The 21,139-nt window shown below is 31.6% G+C and overlaps 1 protein-coding gene across 1 annotated transcript; it reads right to left on the reverse strand.

The window, feature by feature from the left end:
- Nucleotides 1-1,029: 1,029 nt before the first annotated feature.
- On the reverse strand, nucleotides 1,030-19,872 carry LOC124364495 (H/ACA ribonucleoprotein complex subunit 4). The gene is given in 13 exon segments (XM_046820028.1): nucleotides 1,030-1,168; nucleotides 5,277-5,492; nucleotides 5,989-6,180; nucleotides 6,873-6,991; nucleotides 7,221-7,341; nucleotides 8,125-8,178; nucleotides 8,181-8,287; nucleotides 8,519-8,632; nucleotides 9,633-9,768; nucleotides 9,911-10,026; nucleotides 12,282-12,498; nucleotides 13,920-14,044; nucleotides 19,714-19,872. Coding segments are annotated over 13 exon segments (1,599 nt in total). The 5' UTR covers nucleotides 19,727-19,872; the 3' UTR covers nucleotides 1,030-1,099.
- Between the last annotated feature and the right edge of the window lie 1,267 nt (nucleotides 19,873-21,139).

Below are 21,139 nucleotides of genomic sequence, written 5' to 3' on the forward strand. Positions count from 1 at the left end.
AAACTTGATGGATTTCGGCTTCATCCGCCATCACAATTGGTCTCTCGACAACTGACATCTCCACTTCCCCCATAGGAAACAAAACCATGGAAGAGACCTGTCTCACTACTAAAACTTTCGATAGGATTGTCACAACTGAAAGATGTGCTTGGTGCAGCCACAGTCGAGAAAAAATTATTGAATACACTAGCCACTAGAAAGGGGTCGTCTTAATTTACTATCAATTTTTAGTTTCGGATTTGATTGATTTGGGTAGTTTGTTTGTGATGTAACGCTTTTCATTACTTACCACGCATTTTTTTTCAAATTTCCTGCATTCTCGAATTTTTGTTTTGACATCCCGTGCTTTAGCGGCTTTTATTTTCTTGCGATCACTTTGTTTAAATGTTCTATAACATACTATAACTGCTTTTCCTGTAATAGATCTAATCAGCAAAGACCTGGTGGCGGTGGTGGCAGTGAATCTAGGGGATAAAGAGATAATTATAGCCTCAGCATACTTTCCAAATCCTTCAACACACTGCCCACCAGTGGAAATACAAAGGCTACTGCAATACTGTGGAGAAAGAGGTGTAGCCCTCATCCTCGGTTGTGATTGCAACGCATACCATTCCTACTGGGGCAGCATCAATATTAACCCAGGAGAGATCATTAATGTTTTAGGCATGAAAATCAAAGTTTAAAATCTCAATTTCCAATGGACTACAGATTATTTTGGTTACACAGAATAATGTTTATCTACAGATCACAAATACATAAACCACTTAAAGGAAAATACTTGTATTGTAATATAGTTTTTATTTATAGTACAAGTTTACTATGTTCATGGCAAAGTCTATTGTACACTTGTGTATTAAATGGCAATAAAGCTTCTTGATTCTTGACATTTTTTAACACTGAATTGTAATAGTAGATTATAATGTATCAACAAACAAATATTGCAAATAAGATTAGATTACTTGAAGTCCCTACTTGGATTATTATTATTAAAAGGAAGTAATATTATATTCGGGTTATAAATTAAACTTCTTTTACAAATGAACAGTTTACTATTCTTTCATAAGAAATCATAACAGAATGGATAAAAGATAAAAATACTTTAGCTCGAATCTTCTCTTTCTTTTTGTTTATCCTTCTTCTTCTTCTTTTTCTTCTCTTTTCTTGGTTCCTAAAAATAATTAAATTTATTAAGAAGAATGTTTCACTCATAAAATATACAGTAAAAATAACATTTCACCAGAATTAATATAATACTAATTATAAAATAAAAAGATACACAAATTGCCAGCGTTCCAAATTTTATGGACACTGAAGGGATCTTAAACATTTCATTAGGTCATTTAGTTATTTTTATGTCATGATTTTTATTTGTTATAAGATTATGATACAATTTGAAACTAACATGTAATTGTATTAACTCTTTGATTGACGTGATTTGATGTTGTATGGATGCGGTAACTCACGACCACATTATGCGGTTTGATGTCCATATAACGCCAACCATTAGTCTATCAGGTGGTTCCATCTTGTGTAAAAGTCCCAAACTATTTTGACCAAGTATTAATGTGAGAATGTGGATAAAACATTGAACATGTGTTACTGTTCTGTTTTATTTTCTCGTTATTGTATTTGTCTGAATATTGTCAGTTGACTGCAGTAATGGCAGCATAAATTGATTACCGTATTTGATTGTGTTTTATGTTGACCGTTTGGAAAGTGTTTGGATTGTAATATGTGATTCTAAAGGTATAATTAGTTGTAAAAATGACAGCAGGGAATAGTGAAATTGACTGCTGGATGGACTATGGTTCTGACGATAGTGTTAGTGTTGATATTAACTATGCTCAATTGCAAGGAACACCAAATTGTGAGGAAAATGGTGAAGATGACATTCTTGGCTGTTCTAATCTAGACTTACAGATAATTAAGTACTTGCACTTGTTGATGTTGATGATGGAAATTTTAGTGAATATGAGTTTTTACTACCTAGGACAAATCAAAACGAGTTTGACCAAGGTAGGCCTGTTGGGCCTAATAATGAAAATATTAGCTTAGAGTTAGGGCAAGAAGATACCATGGAAAGAAAGACATCATTTAGGCCAAACAGGCCTAGTGTTATAAGTAACTCTAGAAATAAAAAACAGAGGCGAAATAGGCCTAAAGAAAAAGATATAGAAATTGTATGGGAAGGTATGATGTGAGATATGTAGGAAAAAAGGGAAACATTCACTGGAAATGGAGGTACAAAAATTCCGGCCGAAATGATTGTAAATATTTTTGAGTTTTTTTTTTTTTACATCAGCTAGTTCAAAAGATTACAGACTACGCTAACTTGTATGCTTCAGAGCAGAGGGCAAATAGAGGTTTTGTATTCAGTAGGAGGTCTTGGGTGTGGGCTTGGACTCCTATTACTGTTGATAAGCTCTGTATATTTTGATATCGTTATGCTTATGGGCATTGTACAGAAACCTTCTCAAAGGTCTTATAACTCCAAAAACACCTTACTGGAACTGCCCTATCTTCCCCAGAACAATGCCTCTTGAGAGGCTTAACCCTTTGCACGCCAAGTAATTACGTATATGTTTTGCCCTAGTGCCAAATTACTGAATATTAAAATTTTTTGAAAACTGTAAAGCCATTTTTTTTATTTGTTTAAGTAATTGATTTAAAGAATAAAAAACCATGAAATGCTTTTATGGGCATTTTTTAAAACGAAATATAGATATTTTTCTATTTTAAGGACCAGTAGGTATGAAATGAATGAAAACGTTATTTTGATAAAACTGTATAATTTTTACAAACGTATACCGGCACATGAAGTAGATATGATGTGTGATAAGTAAATAAATACACATTTTGGAAAACAGTAAAAAAATATCTTATGAACTGTTTTCTGTTTTTTTTTTTACGAATAATCGTCCAAAGTATGTAACCCCAAGAACGAAATCGTCAAAGTCCGGATCGTCTGCGTTATGGTAATATATTCACAAGTTACGTCAAAATAATAAATAATAGTTATTACTATAGTAATAATTTTAATAGTTCACAAGCACTAAACGTAATATAAACTAATAAAACTGTAAAAACATAAACTGTCAGTGAGCAGGAACACTAGAGATAGAACTTCATGAAATGGCGGCGAGTATAATCGCTTTGGGCGTTTCGAGAAGTACAGGAAACAAACATGAATAAAAAGAAACAGCTGTTACCGATCGATACTCCTCAAACGTTCATTTGGCACGTTAGCTAATGCACTAGGCAGCAAAAGTGACTTTCTCTGCCATCTAGCGGCAAATTCGACAACTATAAAACTATTTAATGTTGTAAAATGTAGTTCGCGATATAACTCGCTATGGGCGCTGTACGGACTTTTATGCATGCGAAATAACTCGCTTATGGCGTGCAAAGGGTTAAAACTTATATCTTAATACTTACATTTTTTTGACACAAATGAATTTAATTTACTCCAAAGATCCAAAAAGTTACTGAAAATTGTAATTATTGTTGATCATCTACACAACAAATTTAAAACATTACATGACTTGGGCCAAAATGTTTCTATTGATGAATCTCTAACTCTTAGGAAGGAGAGTCTATTCTACAAACAATACATACTACTAAAAGCTTCAAAATTCGCAATTAATACTTTTGAATTGTGCGATTCATCTACAGGTTTCACATGGTCTTTTCTAGTGTATAATGGTAAGGAAGATGTCTTTACATGCCCATTCATATCATAAACTACATTGAAATTTACTGCAATAGTTCTGACACTGTTTGAACCCATTCTCGAAAAAGGACACACTGTATGGACCAATAACTGGTACAATTAATTCACCAGATCTCTCTCTGGTACTGAAATCTAAAAAACTGATACATGTGGAACTTTAAAACTAATTAAGTGTTGAATGTTACAGTTTTAAATTCTTTTTGATTCAGGGGCGTCCATACACTGGCATAGCTACTGCAGCATACTCCTCATATATAGAAGCTTTATATCTTTGTTTTTCCTTTAAATAAGGGAAATACTATATATATATATATGTTTTAGTTGCGTATTTACATTTCTGGTTATTTTCTTCCTATTTTTTGTGTGTTTCTTGTTGTTCTTTTAATATTTTATATTTTGCTTCCTGAAGATGTGGGTATCAAATCCCAAGAAATATATAGAAGCTTTATATCTTCGTTCTTCCTTATATTATACCCACATCTTCAGGAAGCAAAATATAAATATCAAAAGAACAACAAGAAACACAAAAAATAGGAGGAAAATAACCAAAAATGTAAATACGCAACTAAAACATTCAAAGACCCAGCTGTTATATCATTAATGGCACAGAGGGAAATTTGGAAAAGTTAATTTTATCTTAAATTTAAACCATTTGGGTATTTTGATTTTAGAAGTAACTGATGGGCTTATTCGAAATTTTAAAATTTTAATCTATTTAAATTTTCTTCAGGACAAGGGAAGACCTTAACATTTTTTTCCAATTCCTTTAAGCTCATAACACTCTTCAATTTTGTCTTTTTTGTGCTCAGCTCATGTTTGGCCAATGGCTTTCCGGGCAAGAATTACCTTGAATAGGTAATTTATTTATTTATTACAGGTAATTCCGATAGGTAACTTCCAAGAATTACCTATTAGCAAATCAAGTATTGTTTCATTGTACCATTGTTGAAACATTGTGGCCGTTGTTCTGTGCAGTCTTTCGTGTTCGCTGGCTTCCAACTGACACCATTTTGATTGTTCTAACCAGGGTTTTAAGTTTGTTGTGCACATTTAAAATGTTTAAGCCAATTATTATTCCCTCTGAATGTGAGATTCTTGTAGTTCAATTTAGAAAGTAAGATAAGTGAAACTGACTGAAATTTGTCAAATTAAAGAAGTTTACAATGAAAACGTATTAAGTGATGAAATGCTGAGAAAGTTGGTTAGAATGTTTAAATACTGTATGTGCTGTGGTTTTAATTCAAATAAATTATTTGACATTTAAGTGGAATATTTGTGTAGCTTATTGTATGTTATCTGAAGGTATCATTTTCAACAACTTGGTTCATAAATGGCCTATTTTATTTTATTCGTTGATCGAGCATTTTAACTGATAATACTTTTAAATAAACTAATATCTACAACTCTGTCAGGTAGAACTAAAAAGTTAAATTTGACTTTGTAATGGGAATTCTACACACTTCAGAGTGTGTCTTGGAATTGCACAAATTTTTGTAGATACTATACAACTTGTACAAGATAAAACAATTTTTATTACAAAACCTACCTCCTCCTCCTCTTGCTGCTCACCCCCCACCGCCCCAGTCTCTCTGAACCCCTCGTCCTCAGGATCAACGGGTTCTTGTTTTATGGTCACTTGTGATTCACCTTCTGGAGCTTCTTCGTCATGCTTCTTCCGCTTCTTCTTCTTCTTTTTCTTCTCAGATGTCACTGTTGGAGACGTTTCCTGTTCTTCACTCTGTGGTGTCCTGCTTGCCTTCCTCTACAGACACCATTCAAAAGATTATCACACCAATGTTTACAGTTACAACAATTATAAAATGATAGAATCTTATTGACTGTCACAGTTGTATCTAGTTATTACTGTCTGTCCTCAGGGCAGTACATACTTCAATATTTTCCAAGAGAATAAAAGATGTACAAATCCAAGGCTAAGCCTTTGTGGAGAAACTATATGAATGATAATTTACATGTTGTGGATTCAATAACGATACAGACCACATACATACATGATACATTGAAAGTTTTAACCTATTATTTGAATCAACACTTTAAAACACAGTTGTTAACATTTTAAATAAAAACAAATCATTCAAAATCATGATTTTGTACCTAAAGTAGTACCTTCTATGTTAAAACTCTTTGTGCACATAAAAAAATGTTACTGATAATTTGAAGTTTTACCTTCCAAAATTAACGTATTTTTTTTAAGGAAGCTTTTATTTAAATAAAAATAGGTTCGATCAACAGTCAGTCACCTTTCGGTCTGAATCAGCAGCAGGGGTGGATGGTTCATCTGGATCAGGCAACTCTTGCTTGATGACGACTCCTCCATTGAGGCCCTGCTGTTCGGCACGGTAGGTTTCCATGTAGTCAGAAGGTGTCAGCTCATTGGGCTTCCCATACTTGTCAAGCTTACCCTCCTTTATCAGCTGTTTCTTGCGGAATGCCTGGAAAGGGTGCTCAATGTCATTTTCTACTTACATGAACTAATACATAAAAATCTTACTTGAGATGAGGAATGAATTAAGTTAAGGTACAGAATCAACTCACAATATAATCAACACACACGGTGAGGTTTGTCTAAGTACATAAAAAATTATAAGAAGTAGATTCGTAAGAAGTAAATTAAAAAGAGAATTTTGTGTCTTTATAATCTAAATAAATGTAAAAACAGAGTATGTGACAGACAAATTCAAAGAAATAATTAGACAAAATAATAATTAATTAATTAATAATTATTACTTCATGTAAAAGTCAGGAAGGTTCTAATAAGTATGTTGTAAGTTAGTTAAATGAATGTTTTGGCAAAAGTAAAATTGGAAAATAAACAAAATTTTCAGCAATATGTAAAAAATAAATACTAGAAAAATTAAAATTCTAAACCAAATCAATGTAGTAAACACATCATTTTAAAATAGAAAGAAAATACAATTTTATAGTTCAAAATTGTGATATTTTGTTGGAACTAAATTGTATCACTTTGTACAACTTTAACTAAAGAATAATGCTAAATTAATGTTTTAATCATTATAGACAAAACAGTCCATAACATTTCTGTAGCATTCTCATGCATCTTATGTACGCTAGAGTAAGTTATATCTGTAGGCTGTGGTGCAAGGCATAGAGAAAATCGCTATACCTTAGCGCCCAAGCCCCACTTCCTGGGGTAAATGTCACGGTCCATGATGACACGTTTGATCCTTGCAGCGATGCCGTGGTCACAGCTGGCTATCGTGGCCGTAGTCATCAGTGCAATACCTGTGGCCCACACACGCTTAAATATAACTCAGTTGTACAACATAATTAATATGCTATTCTTTCCTTCACACTTATTTTACTTTTATAACATATGAGATATGACAGTTTTTTACTACCAGCGTTTAATTATGTAATTTTGTTAAATTTAAAACTGTAGGATTATGGAAAAATTGAGAAAAATACATCGAAATAATTATACTAATTATGAAATCAAATGTAATCTTTCTACCTAAAGCGATAGCTTCTCCTTTAGTTGTCACAATGACGATCTCCTGATTGACCTCAATACCATCTTCATACCTCAGGATACCTGGCACCATTATTTTTGCACCATAGCAGATTGCATTCACCTGGAGAAAAACACCATAATATATGCAACTCTCTTATAACAATCACACATAGTAATGAAACTATGCAAAAAAACAAAAACTAATATATATATATATATATATATATATATATATATATATACATATGTATATATATAGACGAAATATAGAATATATATATATTTGCTTACAATTGATTACTCTGGTATATGTATAGAATATATTGATAATATAATAGATAAAGCACACATTGATTCTTGCCATTTCAAACTTTAATCTTCTATCATGCCAATAAATTAATTTTTGAGAAATTTTTTCCCCTACTAGATACTAACAGTATAGTTTGTTAGGAAAACTAATTAATTGTATTATTATTGTTAAGCAACTATTACAATAAAAACTAAACATTTAATAAATGTAATGCTCTGTGATCGTGATAAAGAAAGTAATGCTAAGGACAGGAGAACACCAAAACAGGATATAACCTCATTTTTTTTAGTGAACTAATGTCATTAACATCTTCACCAAGACACATCGTTCTGATATAAGACATCAGCCTAACAATTCTTTTACAATACAAATAGCTGAAGGTGGCTGAATTATTTCATCACAAGTGCAAAATAAAAATAATTTTTACTAAATCGTGGTGTTAATAATTACCTAATTCAAAAGCAACAGCTACCAATCAGTTTTTATTTGAAGTTTCTGTAAGACGCCTGATTGTAAACATTTATCAATTCCTATTACAATGGACAGACATTCTCTGTCACAATGAATTACTCAAATAAGTTGCTAGTTACTCACAGCACTGTCTTTAACGATGATCTTTTTGTGGTTGATGAGGAGAGACTCAAGTGGGGGCGAACGACGCGGCGCAGGTACGACTCGTCTCTGTGATTTTCATACAGCCACTGCGCATCCAACACGTCATGCATTGTCGACAATCCATCCTCCTCGGACTGGACACCTGCTCGTACACAGGGAGACAATAATAGGCAACAGCATCAAATTGAGACAACATTTAATCAGATAGATTCACATCCATAGATCTTGTCAAAATCTTAGAATATACGATGATAGTATTTGTAAACAAAATGTAAGGAGATAGTCCATAAAATATATCTCAGTACAAATTCATAAACACTATTCCATGCAACTTTGAAACAATAAATAGAATACAATCTGAGCCAAAGCCTACCTGATCTGTTCCGTCTAAGCTCCAACATTTGCCCACCAGTACCAACTAGGAGCCCCAGATGTACACAGATAGTCCTCACATACGAACCAGCTTCCACCTTCACCCACATCACACCTGTACACAGAATACAGCATACAGTAATGAGGAATATTATCTATAATATGATATATATATATATATATATATATATATATATATATAATCTTTATATCTCAGTATACCTGCTAAGAGATTATAGGATCTTTACATTTTTTTTAAATAGGTTATAGCTAACTTTATATCCACTTTTAAAATAAAAATAGTAAATGGCATTAAGTGTTTATTAAATAGCTAAGTAAACCAACATTATAAGCTAGCTGTAGTGAAACGATTTTGTGTTTAAACCCATATAACAACTTTAAACTTAAAAAAAAAAACTTTTACCTCTTATTTCTGGTCATATAATTATGGGACAAATCTCAATTTAAAGATATGATTAATCATTACAGTTTTAGTTTTTCTTATAAAATGTATTAATTAATTTTGTATTATTTAAACACTACATTATTTATTTATTAATTTGTATTTACATTATTTAAATACTTTTCAAGTTTAAAATTTGTTTTCTGAATATCTAAAAATAAAAAATCAAGTTTTATACAAATTGTCTTGACATTTTTGGCTCAGAGCCCTTTACAAGTCCGTTTTCCCCCCGTAAATTAGATATAAATGTTTCACACATATAACTTTATTATTTTTAATAATACAAACAAAAACGTATATAAGAAGTACAAATAATCAAATTCAGAACTAAACAATTGGTTACCCGCAGTAATTTTCTTTATTTATATTTAAACTGTTATTGAAATAAATATACTTCCAGAATAAAATCCACACCTAAACGTTATGTATTCTTTAAAACGTAAAATACGAATGCATAAATATACACTCACAAACTGGTTGGTATATCTGCAGAAGTTTTAGATGATTCAATAAAATTTGAATAGAGTAGTTTGAATCAAGTATGACTTTTTGCTTCTAGATTAAAGTCCTACTACTTTGCAAGCACTAGGAAGTAAATCAACACTCTGTATTCAATAAAGAGAAACTGATAAATTGATAAAAAAAGACTCACCAATATTTTGATCTTCATCATACTCTAAGAGTTTGTTTTCGTAACAAGTCCTGACTCTCAGCTGCCGTTTCACTGCAGATATGAGCGGAGGACGTTGGAACAGGGCTCCCCGCAACTTCTCCAGTCCTTGATGGATCTAATTATCATACATGTTGATGGATTCATTCTTCACAAATAAACAGTAATTGAGCATAACACATAATGAATAAACACAATAAACTGCAAAAATTTCCTTGGGACTAGACAAAGCTAAGTGTGAATAATGTAAAAACATTTACCTTGCTTATGCTCTCAACGGCTGAATGTAGTTTGAAAATTGCCACGTACTCTTTGCCAGCTGACTGTTGAGATTTGGCAAGGCGTGTAGTACGATCTATACACACTATTAGGCAACCTGCAAATAACACAATTGTCACAACAATTCGGTAAATAAAACCACATTACAAGGACTGTTGAGAAATACATCTCTTGTGTTCACTGCATGCTTGGAAGAGCATGCCCACATATACGTGTTTAATTTTTAGAATTTACAATAGTTGGGTGGTCAGTTCAGCAGAACAATGAAGGCTGTCCGGGAAATAGTTTTTAATACTATCTTATGAGCTGAGGAGTGGAGGTTGAGGTTATTTACATTTGTAAACAGCCCAGTCAGTAAAAGTTAATTTTCTTTTATCACATTCAATTTAACCATAAACATGCAACACAATGGCCACTATCATAAAAAACATTTCCCTTACAGTAACTTGATGTACTTTGTGAGAAACTTTATTATGGAGAAATATATATGGTAATTCACTGTAGACTTTATACAGTAAATGGAGGTAACAAGAGAGGTAGTGCTGACAGAAAATCATGGTAATTCACTGTAGACTTTATACAGTAAATGGAGGTAACAAGAGAGGTAGTGCTGACAGAAAATCGTGGTAATTCACTGTAGACTTTATACAGTAAATGGAGGCAACAAGAGAGGTAGTGCTGACAGAAAATCATGGTAATTCACTGTAGACTTTATACAGTAAATGGAGGCAACAAGAGAGGTAGTGCTGACAGAAAATCATGGTAATTCACTGTAGACTTTATACAGTAAATGGAGGCAACAAGAGAGGTAGTGCTGACAGAAAATCATGGTAATTCACTGTAGACTTTATACAGTAAATGGAGGTAACAAGAGAGGTAGTGCTGACAGAAAATCATGGTAATTCACTGTAGACTTTATACAGTAAATGGAGGCAACAAGAGAGGTAGTGCTGACAGAAAATCATGGTAATTCACTGTAGACTTTATACAGTAAATGGAGGTAACAAGAGAGGTAGTGCTGACAGAAAATCATGGTAATTCACTGTAGACTTTATACAGTAAATGGAGACAACAAGAGAGGTAGTGCTGACAGAAAATCATGGTAATTCACTGTAGACTTTATACAGTAAATGGAGGTAACAACAGAGGTAGTGCTGACAGAAAATCATACCACTTGTTTTGGAAAGATCAGATGAATCTACCATTGTTTTTCTAAACCATAACACTTCACTTAGGAAGAGTTCTAAAATCATCATCTCTACATTAACTTATAATTGTTCACATATTACAAAGAAAAATAAACAAAAATGCTAAGGTCACAGCAGTTCTAAGATAATAATGAATTGAGAATCAAAAGTTGGCTCAGCTCACCAGCAGAGAATATTTTACAATGATAAAATTGGAAAACTCATTCCTTAACACGACATGTTCTTTCAAGTAGGAGGTTATTATGTAGAAAAATAATTCGGAGGTTTACATTTAAGTTACATGTAATAATAAAAAGAAACTCTTAATGCACTGAACTTATTTAAAATAAACAAACAGAAAGTTCTACACAGCCATCATAATTATTGTTAAAATAGCTGCTATCAATGCTACACTTAAAAACTGTGAACATAAAAATTAAAAAAAAAGAAATTAAATGTCAAATGTGTGCTAACTAGTAAAGAATGACAAAGGAGACTGCTAGTACTTTGGTTGCTATATACTTGGAACCAAAAATGTTCATGAAGAAGAATAAAATGTTAAACAATTGGTAATGACTGTAAACAATTACTTCATAAAATATCATAACATTTTTTTGTTTAATATAACAATGAAAAGCATGCCATTCATAGTTTAATTTCTACAACATAAACTATTCAAAACAGAAACTGTAAAATAACAAATACTGAGCCATGTTTGATATTTACCTTAGATTTTTAAATGATCCCTTTCATACCGTAATATTATTAAGAATTCTTTGATTGATATTGTTGAATTTTATTTTAATTTTGTTAAAAAAGTAATTATTGTTTTAAATTGAATGATTAATTGTATACAAATGTACATTACTTTGATAATATATTTAAATTCTATTTGCTTCCCAGTTGTTAATGACAATCCAAAGAGAGGTAGACATTATATTTAATAATGAAATTAAATACTGTGAATACCAATAACAGACTATTATAAACATCTTGGGTTGAAATTATTGTTCCTTTTTTTAAATAGCCAACAAATATATCATGAGTGTATACATTAAGATTCTCACCACTTCAAAATCAAATTCCGTAACATGGAATATAACAATGGTTGATATATGAAAGTCTTCATTGAAGTTATTCAAGTTCCAGCTAATAATATATTTACCTGACACTTTAGGGTCCAGAGTACCAGAGTGACCAGTCTTCTCCACTTTGAGTATCCTCTTAATCCACGCCACCACTTCGTGAGAGCTGGGGTTGCAGGGTTTGTCCAGGTTGATGCAGCCATAGCGGATATACTGAGTAATGTCTCGGCTGAGTGGTGAAGAGCCAAACGGTAGAGGAGTGTAGTGGTTGGTGCGCACATTTAGCCTGTCAAAATTCTGCAAAAACAATGGCGTCAAAACAATAATTAATAAATAAGTAATGCTATTGTACATGGACATAAATATTTTGGTGTGCCGATCCCTCACTGATATACCTGTAAATACATGGAACTCACTATCTGTTCTTTGATTTAATAAACATGTATAACTAAGGACCTCTTGTTATCAAAACAGCATCAATGTGAACTTTAGAACTCCAAATAATGCTCTTGTTGATTAACCCTCCAACTGATAGTAGTCAATACCATTATTTGTAACATTTCTGTAATGTTAGACCACTAGTCGCTAGTATTTTCTCATTTCTCAAAATTTTATTAGAGTTGTGTTAGTATCAAACTTTTCCTGTGAAATTTGCCATCAAGTGGTACAGATATCTTCAAAGAATAAGTAAATTATGAGTGTTAATGTTGTGATCAAACTTTATAATTTCGAGAGGACTAAAGCCGCCATATAGGTGCACCGGCATTACTCTATTCCATACTTATTAAAGTAGTGACATTCACAGATCTGTAGGCTAAATTGTGGTATAAAAATTGTTATACCTAGACCTACACCTAGATTACAAATACTGCTTATTTAATTTTTTTATTTATTGAACACTATGAGTGACCTTGTAAATAAGTCAGGTGAACTTAGACAATTATTATTAGACAATAATAATACATTTACTTCATTTAAAGTACTTTCTGACCGTATATTGTGTGTTTTTTTTAACAACTTTTATTTCTTGAAAAAACACTTCTTATGATTTGCAACATTTATATATATATATATATATATATATATATATGTGTGTGTGTGTGTGTGTATTTATATATATATATAAATAACAAAAACATATTTTTTTAGAAATGTTATGCTCTATAACACAGAAAAGATTTAAAAATATAATAAGCATAAAGAAAATATTCAAAAATGTTCGAATGTGAATATGTAATTTTTTTTATAAAAACACAGTGTTTCACTATCAACAAAAAAATTAAAATTTGAGGAAAAGTGGAATTTTATATGTTTCCCAAAAGCCTTTTTTTATTACGTTTTGCATATTTTGAAAGGTAATTAAAAAAATCTATTTTTATAAGGTTTTACTTGTGGATATTTTTTGTATTACTTTTGTTTTTTCACTTATAATGAAAAATAAAAACCTATATTTCAATAAAAATAATTAATCCAGCTGCATATATTCCTCGCTTCCTAATGAAAAATTAAGTATATAATAGTGTGTACTTTACTTTAATAAAAACATTCTATTTAATGAAGGTGTGCACAACTAGCAAAATAGTCCCTGCCATTATAGGAATTTAACTGCCACATCCATGGTTAAAAACAAATGTATAAGCAATAATTTTTCATCCAGTACTTTCAGTTCCTACAAACCAAAATAGATTTAGGGGCAAGTAAAATTTGGTGTTACTTGCCTTTAAAAGAAGAGGCCATTTGGAAGTATCAAGCTTAGGTACTTTTGAGGAGGGTTGAATTTTAAAATCTCCTTCTTTTTGTAAATCTCCAAGTGACTTGGACCGCTTTGTCTTCGTTGGCGACTCTGAAAATAAACACAGCTTTTAATAAAATCTTCAATTTACTATAATACACTATTTTGTTTGACATGCACCAAGTATCTTATCTATACTGGCAACTATCCTATCTAAACGTGCAACAGACAAATACCAGTTGATTAAAATTTATTAAATGTTTAAGACATCTTATTTTTATAAAATAAAAATAATATTTAGAATCTTTAAATTGTTGAACACAACAGCACACTGCATGAAACTCATTTAGTATAGATTGAATTTGGTTTATACGATACTAGTCATATATAAAACTAATTTTTCTAACTATAGTGCCACACACTGATCAAATGTTAACAAACTACTGATAAGCAATAAGTAAGAGCTCTGAACAACAATTCTTTGTGCCATTAAGACAATAAGGTGTATAATTGTTTCATACTGTCATAATCACTATCACTGGCTTCACGCTCTTTGCTGGGAGCTCAAATATTAGTGATGGACCATTTGTTTGTGACTTTACTTTGTCTGTCTATCAGTCACATGTGCTTTGTCAACTGTGATATGGAAACAAACACAATAGAGTGAGTTGCTTTTAATAACATTTTAATACTTACTATAAATATTTTTAATTATGGCACAAATAAATCACAAAAATGAACAATAGGCCTACCTAAAAACATCTGTTTTAAGAAAATGTAAAATTAATTAAGTAGGCTTATGAAGATTTATGGTATGTTTGTTTTTAGTATTGGTACATATTATTAACGTTAACTAACTTAATTTAAATGAATCAGTATTTAAATTTATGCAAAAATATTAGGACAGCTGATTAAGAATGTAAAAATGGACATGTGGTTGAATGTACAGAACCTGTTCCAATACACCTAACTATAATCATATCTTATTTTTTACCCTTATGTGGCCGGGGTCTTAGCTAACATAAGTTTTCCTGTTCACACTGCTTCAAAACACAGCTCTTAAAATTAAATTCTTAATAAATTTCAACAAAATTAAATTCTTAATATATTTCAACCACACTGTGGAAATATTTAAATAATTTAATTGCATTCTTTAATTTTATAAGATTTAATTTGTGTTGTGTTCCTTTGGTGGTGCGCTGATGGCTGGAGGCATTGTTGTTAGCCCGTGTAAGTACTAGTACCTTTTACGAGATTAAGAAAGTGTTGGCCTTTCCTAAATTTAAGTTTTTTCTGTTATTTTTAAATTTAATATTTAAGCATTTACTTTTTAAGTTAAGAAATATTAATAAAATTTAACAAAGATATAATTTTCCCTACATTTTCCATCAGTAAAGAGTGATTATATAAAACATTATATGGTAAATGTAAGTTATATTTTTTTAAATAGTCTTAGATTCAAATCTAAAACCATATTATAAAATGCTAAAAATTGGTCCACGAAAAGAAAAACATAAATAAAAACTTAAATTTTAACACACTCAAGATGAGTATGATGAGGCTGAGAAGTATATGTGTAACTGTTTCAGTCAATCAGTAACTACTAAGGATACACAGAAGTATCATGCTTTTATCCCTGAAAATTCAAGCATATCAAAGATATACGTAACCTAAAAATATTCTCTGGAGACACAACAGGTACAACAGAGGAAACCCTGCCTGTAAATCCTTCCTATTGGAGTGGTGGGATCAACTTTACAAAGTACGTCTGTCAATGGTATCCATAATAAGTCTGGATAAAGGACCAGTAGAAATATCACTTGTACTTCATCGTCATCCTTCAATCTTGTCTAACACATCCACTAGCCACCACTTTTAGTCATATGTAGGGGTTAAATAACCATTTCTGCCATTTTTGGATATTCACTGTTTCGTTAATTGTATCTCCAGAGAATATTTTTTACATACACCATGAGAAGAGAAGATAATTTTATTCCATACATCTTGAGAGGAGAAGGTAAAATTAATTCCCGAGAAGTTTTCAACAACCCATTCACAGAGTGGTAAATGAGTTTAAATTTGGTCTCCATATTGACATTGTAGGCATGTTCTTTCATAAAGTCTCTTCATTGCACCCAACTCCATCACATGGCCTTTTTCCATGGGCAGTAGCAGAAAATTCTCACTCAGCCTTTACACCAAAATCTTGCTTATGATAACATCAGTTAATAATAGATTTTCTAATTTTTACATTGTGCAGCACAACCATCTGAGTAATCACAAATCTTTTTTGGCACTGACTTGAGCAATCATCTAGATAATAATAAGTAATGATGTCTTATTTTACCAAGCGAAGTTAGGCCTACACTTGACCTAGATCATAGTCTCCTGATTATTATTTATGAGGGTCTCTGTACATTATCAAATAAAGTGCATTACAAAATAAAAACAATTATTTTGTAAATAACTAAATTTCTGTCTTAAGAGCAACACCCCTTTAAGTGCTCGAATAATAATAATAATTACAACCATAATGAAATTAAGTAACTAGGTATATAAACATTTGACAAAAACTTGTAAACACACTTTCTTAAATGATTATTTAACTATGAACCCATTAATTAGCCTCCTACTTTGAAATTTTGAGAATTATGCTGTGTTGTCATAAAAGAAAGAGCATTTAAAACTAAGTAAAATTACACTACTTCCAGCTCTAGCTTGAAAAGGAGAAAAGCTATGGTGATTTTAAACTTATACTCTGACTCTGAAAAAAAACACAATTTCCAATTAAAAAGGAATAAATTAATTTTGTACTATTTTAACTGCTCACATAATCCACAATCAAATACGTAAAAAGCTTTCAAAACTAATTAACTGTACTGTAGTGATTGCGCCACAATTAAGAAATAGCAGTAGATGCTATTGTTCAGAAGAGACTGCACTGACCGATACTTGGAGCATAACTTAACTGTTCTGACCACAGAACAGTGATATAAGTTATCTGGAGCAAGTAACACTGAAAAGTGTAGATGACAAGAAGGCTATACGTTATGTTTATCCCTCAAATTAGTAATTAAATTAACTACATGTTAAAATGTTACATTGTATAAATACAAATAACCATGAGTTTTTATTCATACATAAATTATTATATTTTTAAATATAAAAACAGGGTACTTTGGGATTATACCGACCACACCCAGACATGAATCGTTATTTGACATTTTGTTTCTACTGATTACTAGATTAGCGTAGAACAATATTTCGTCAATATAAAACAGGAATTGTCTTATCGCAAACCCCTCCCCATCCTCAGACAGAGGTCAAAGTCGAGCGGTCTAGTATATAACGTGATTGCAGTCTCGCCGCCCGTTCAGCTGGTGCGTCGCTTTGTTGTACTTCCGTGTTTTACCCCTACAATTCTCCAAACACAAAAATTCAACAAAAACAAACATTACCAAACAAAAACTAAACTCTTTATTGAAAAAAAACACTCAAAACTTGATTTTATTCTTTGATCACACTCCGCCACTCAAAATGCGAGTGCCTCCGGCCATCAGCACAGGCTTCAGTGCTGCCCCGCGCTGATGTCAACGAAAGAAAAACATCCCTCGAGATAGTACCTATCAGTAAAATATCAAATTCTAGAGGAGCTGATCAGAAATATAAATTGAATTGTAATGGAAAGGCAATCACAATACCTGGAAATGCTTGTAAGTTTGTAATTAAAGAGTTGTTTTTTCGTTCTTCATGTTTGTTTCTATAAATTTATATTTTTGTGTTTTTTCATACTGGTGTGGTCGGTATAATCCCAAAGTACCAAAAACAGTTTTAACTATACAGTAATTTTGAAAAAAACAATTCAAAATGTTGGTTTAGATAATCATAAATATCTATCATTCGATTGTGGTGGTGGCCGCTTACGGTATTTATTTACATTAGCGTGACCATGAAAAATGGACTTTTTTTATATGGGTTGGGCATTTATAGCCAAGTATTATTATCACAGGTGCATATGAACTGGGGGGAAAGTATATTATTGTATTATATTGATGCATTTCGGACATTATTGTGTTAAGGAGCGGGGGCATCACGTGATCTGGGATTCGAATTTTGCAAGCTCGAGTTAATTTTTTTTCTAAAAGAGCAAGCAGTGCACAGCACTGTGCAGCGGGCAGGCATCGTTGACAGGATTAACGTATTCCATACTAGTCTTTACGAATTGCTTGCACGTGAGATACCGAACATCCAACACAAAGGTGTGCAATTACCACTACTGAAATAGGAGGTTAAGAATATACGCGGAGGAACAGTAGTTCAAAATGGCGTCCCTTCTTTATTTGAGAAGGCGCGGAGTAATACCAAACTGTCAAATATGGATAGTGTTGCCAGAGGTACGATAATTATCGTAAAGGTACGATAATTTCATTGATTTTATGCGCCGGTAAGATACACGATGGGTAGTTATTATCGTACAATGAAAGATTTTTGATAAATTTATAAGGTAACAAACCAAAAGTTAATTATAACATGATTTATTATACAAACATAACATACTTTTTCATTAAATTTGTTTGGTACGATTATTTTATATGAAAGTACGATAATTTCTCGTTGTTGGTATGGTAATCGGTTTTTAAAATCTGGCTATACTGAGTTTGAGCAGACGCGGAGTTATAGGAAACTGTCAAAAACAAAGTTTTCAGAGGATTAAAAAAAATCGTAGCTCCTTTGATTTTCGTTGCAGACGAATTTTTTCTTCAATATTGTTTTCAGGGAAAAAAAATGAACATACCTTTCCATGGTCACGTTAATGTAAATTGATACCCCGCTTACTATACTGCAGCCATAGAATCTGTTAAAAAACTTTTTATAACTCAGATTAAAAATTATTTTATAAACTGGATATTAACCCAAATTTTAATATCCATTGTTTAAGTTACATAGCGAAAGAATCACTTTTAGTAAAAAAAAATTATTGCATCTTGTTACAAAAAAATACTATATTAAATTTGGTACACATGTAATTTAAATCTATCACAGCAATTTATATTTATTTTTATAATAGGGGAGACTTTAATAAAGGCCTACACTCATTATCCAACTTCGATGTATGTAAAAATCGTTCACAATAAGAGTTATAATAAAATACTGTAACAGAATCTCGTACATTACAAATTTTAAATACACAAATTTTACAATAACATTATAAAATAACAAAACCAATTATGACTTAGATTAGGATATCAAAGAAACCTTAGACTATTTATAACTCGCCCAGCTTGATATCAATAAGTAACCCCTTTTATGAAATGGAGGAAAGGATTCTCCCCATGTGTTACCAGGAGCCAAACCCACAGGTTGAAGCTTCTTAAAACAAATCTCATCACTTATGAGTAATATCTTAATATTTTCCATATAATATGAATTCATCGTCATTTCCCAAGTCTCAAAATATTAGTTACTTCTTGTTGTTTATTGTTTACATTAAAAATACAGTAACTAATAAGTTGAAATCGTATAAGTTAAATAAACTGTAATATCGAATTATCATTCGGGTAAAAACAATTAATTGAACCATTCGATAATAGCCATCGAATAACAGTGTAGGCCGCTTAATAAAGTCTACTATTATAACAAAATAAAATAAATTCCTAATGAGGTACAAAATAAAGCTTAATTTTAACCTAGGCTATACAACTTAGAATTACGTGACAGAATCTTAAAATAAACTTTAAAAAAGCCTTTGGATGAGAATAAAATTATTTCAATTCACATACCTGATGTGTCCATCTTTATAACATTAATATTGCAAATCAAAATGAATTTAATTCATCCGGCATCAAATAAACACGTGTTAGCAAACTCACGCACGTACGTACAAAAATCTAGACACCGGACCGGACGGCGAACAACTTGAAGAAAACATAAGGGACGCCATATATCTGGTAAACTAACAACTTTATACAGGACAGAGGAAAAATTAGTTCCTAGTACGTACTTGTATAGGAAGGTTCCACAGAATAAACATATATAAATGTGAAGAATTAAAAAGAAATATTTTTAGAACTCAAAACTGCCTGAACTATATTGTCGTACAAACAAAATAAAAAATATTAAAGACTCAACGAACTGGTTTTACAGTGTAATGTGCTTTGGTTTTTTTATATATATGTTAATGCATTTTTAATATCATCTATCCTTATAAAACGACTGTGTTCTAAGGTTCTCTTTATTTCTTAAAATAAAAATAGCATACGGGGCAATGTTTGGAGAATAACGAGGCTGGAATATCGTTACAATATTATGTCTGGTCAAAACATGTAATGAATTTTGAGCAGGTGCATTGTGACTCCTGAAGTTGCCATCGCCGCTTTTTTTGTTCAAAATTCAACAATTTTGGAACAATCTTTCCTGCCATATGTTTTATACCAAAGACATTTAAAAAATATATATTTGACTGCATGAGCCAGTTAATACGCCAATATTATTAGTGAATTATCTTATCGCAATGCGATAATCGTACAACGGAGTAAACCCATTTTTCCAATTTTTCACGTTTTAATCGGTTGTTCATGTATTGGAACGTCCGGAGCGTTCGTTGTCTTAAATGGCTTCAGGGCCATCATTGAAACGTTTATACCAATTGTAAGCCCTTATTTTACTCATAGGCCTTTGTTCCACTATTCAATATATTTTTTCATATTTCACAAATAATTTTAAATTAACTTTTAAATCCTTTTTTCAGGATCCATAGGCCATACAATACGCTCATGTGCCCCTTTTCCAGAAATCGATTTAAAATATCCTTGTTATAGATATTTCCAGCAAGTTTTGTTAAGACATCTTTGCTCTGTGGACTAAATGTGACTTATTTCTAAACATTTGCACAGCTGGTTTTGCTAGTCAGGTGACTGGTTGTTAGGCTACAGTTAGGTTATAATTCTTAACTAAAAAAAGATACAGTTAATTTACAGTGATAAAATTTTAAAATGTCAAGATAGAAAGTCAAAGAAAGTGCGGAGTGAACAACACAAACACAACACAAAATGCTATTGATTCAAACCAGTTTTTTCTCATGACAGCATGCTGCAAGGAGAAATGCTTTGAAGCATTTTCTCTTCAGGAGTAATGTAATCTGTTTTATTCTTTTTACAGCGGCCAAGACAAATCTCATAAAGACTATTTTTGTTCTCTTGTATGAGT

Source organism: Homalodisca vitripennis, chromosome 6 (assembly GCF_021130785.1).
Source record: "Homalodisca vitripennis isolate AUS2020 chromosome 6, UT_GWSS_2.1, whole genome shotgun sequence".
Classification (NCBI taxonomy): domain Eukaryota; kingdom Metazoa; phylum Arthropoda; class Insecta; order Hemiptera; family Cicadellidae; genus Homalodisca; species Homalodisca vitripennis.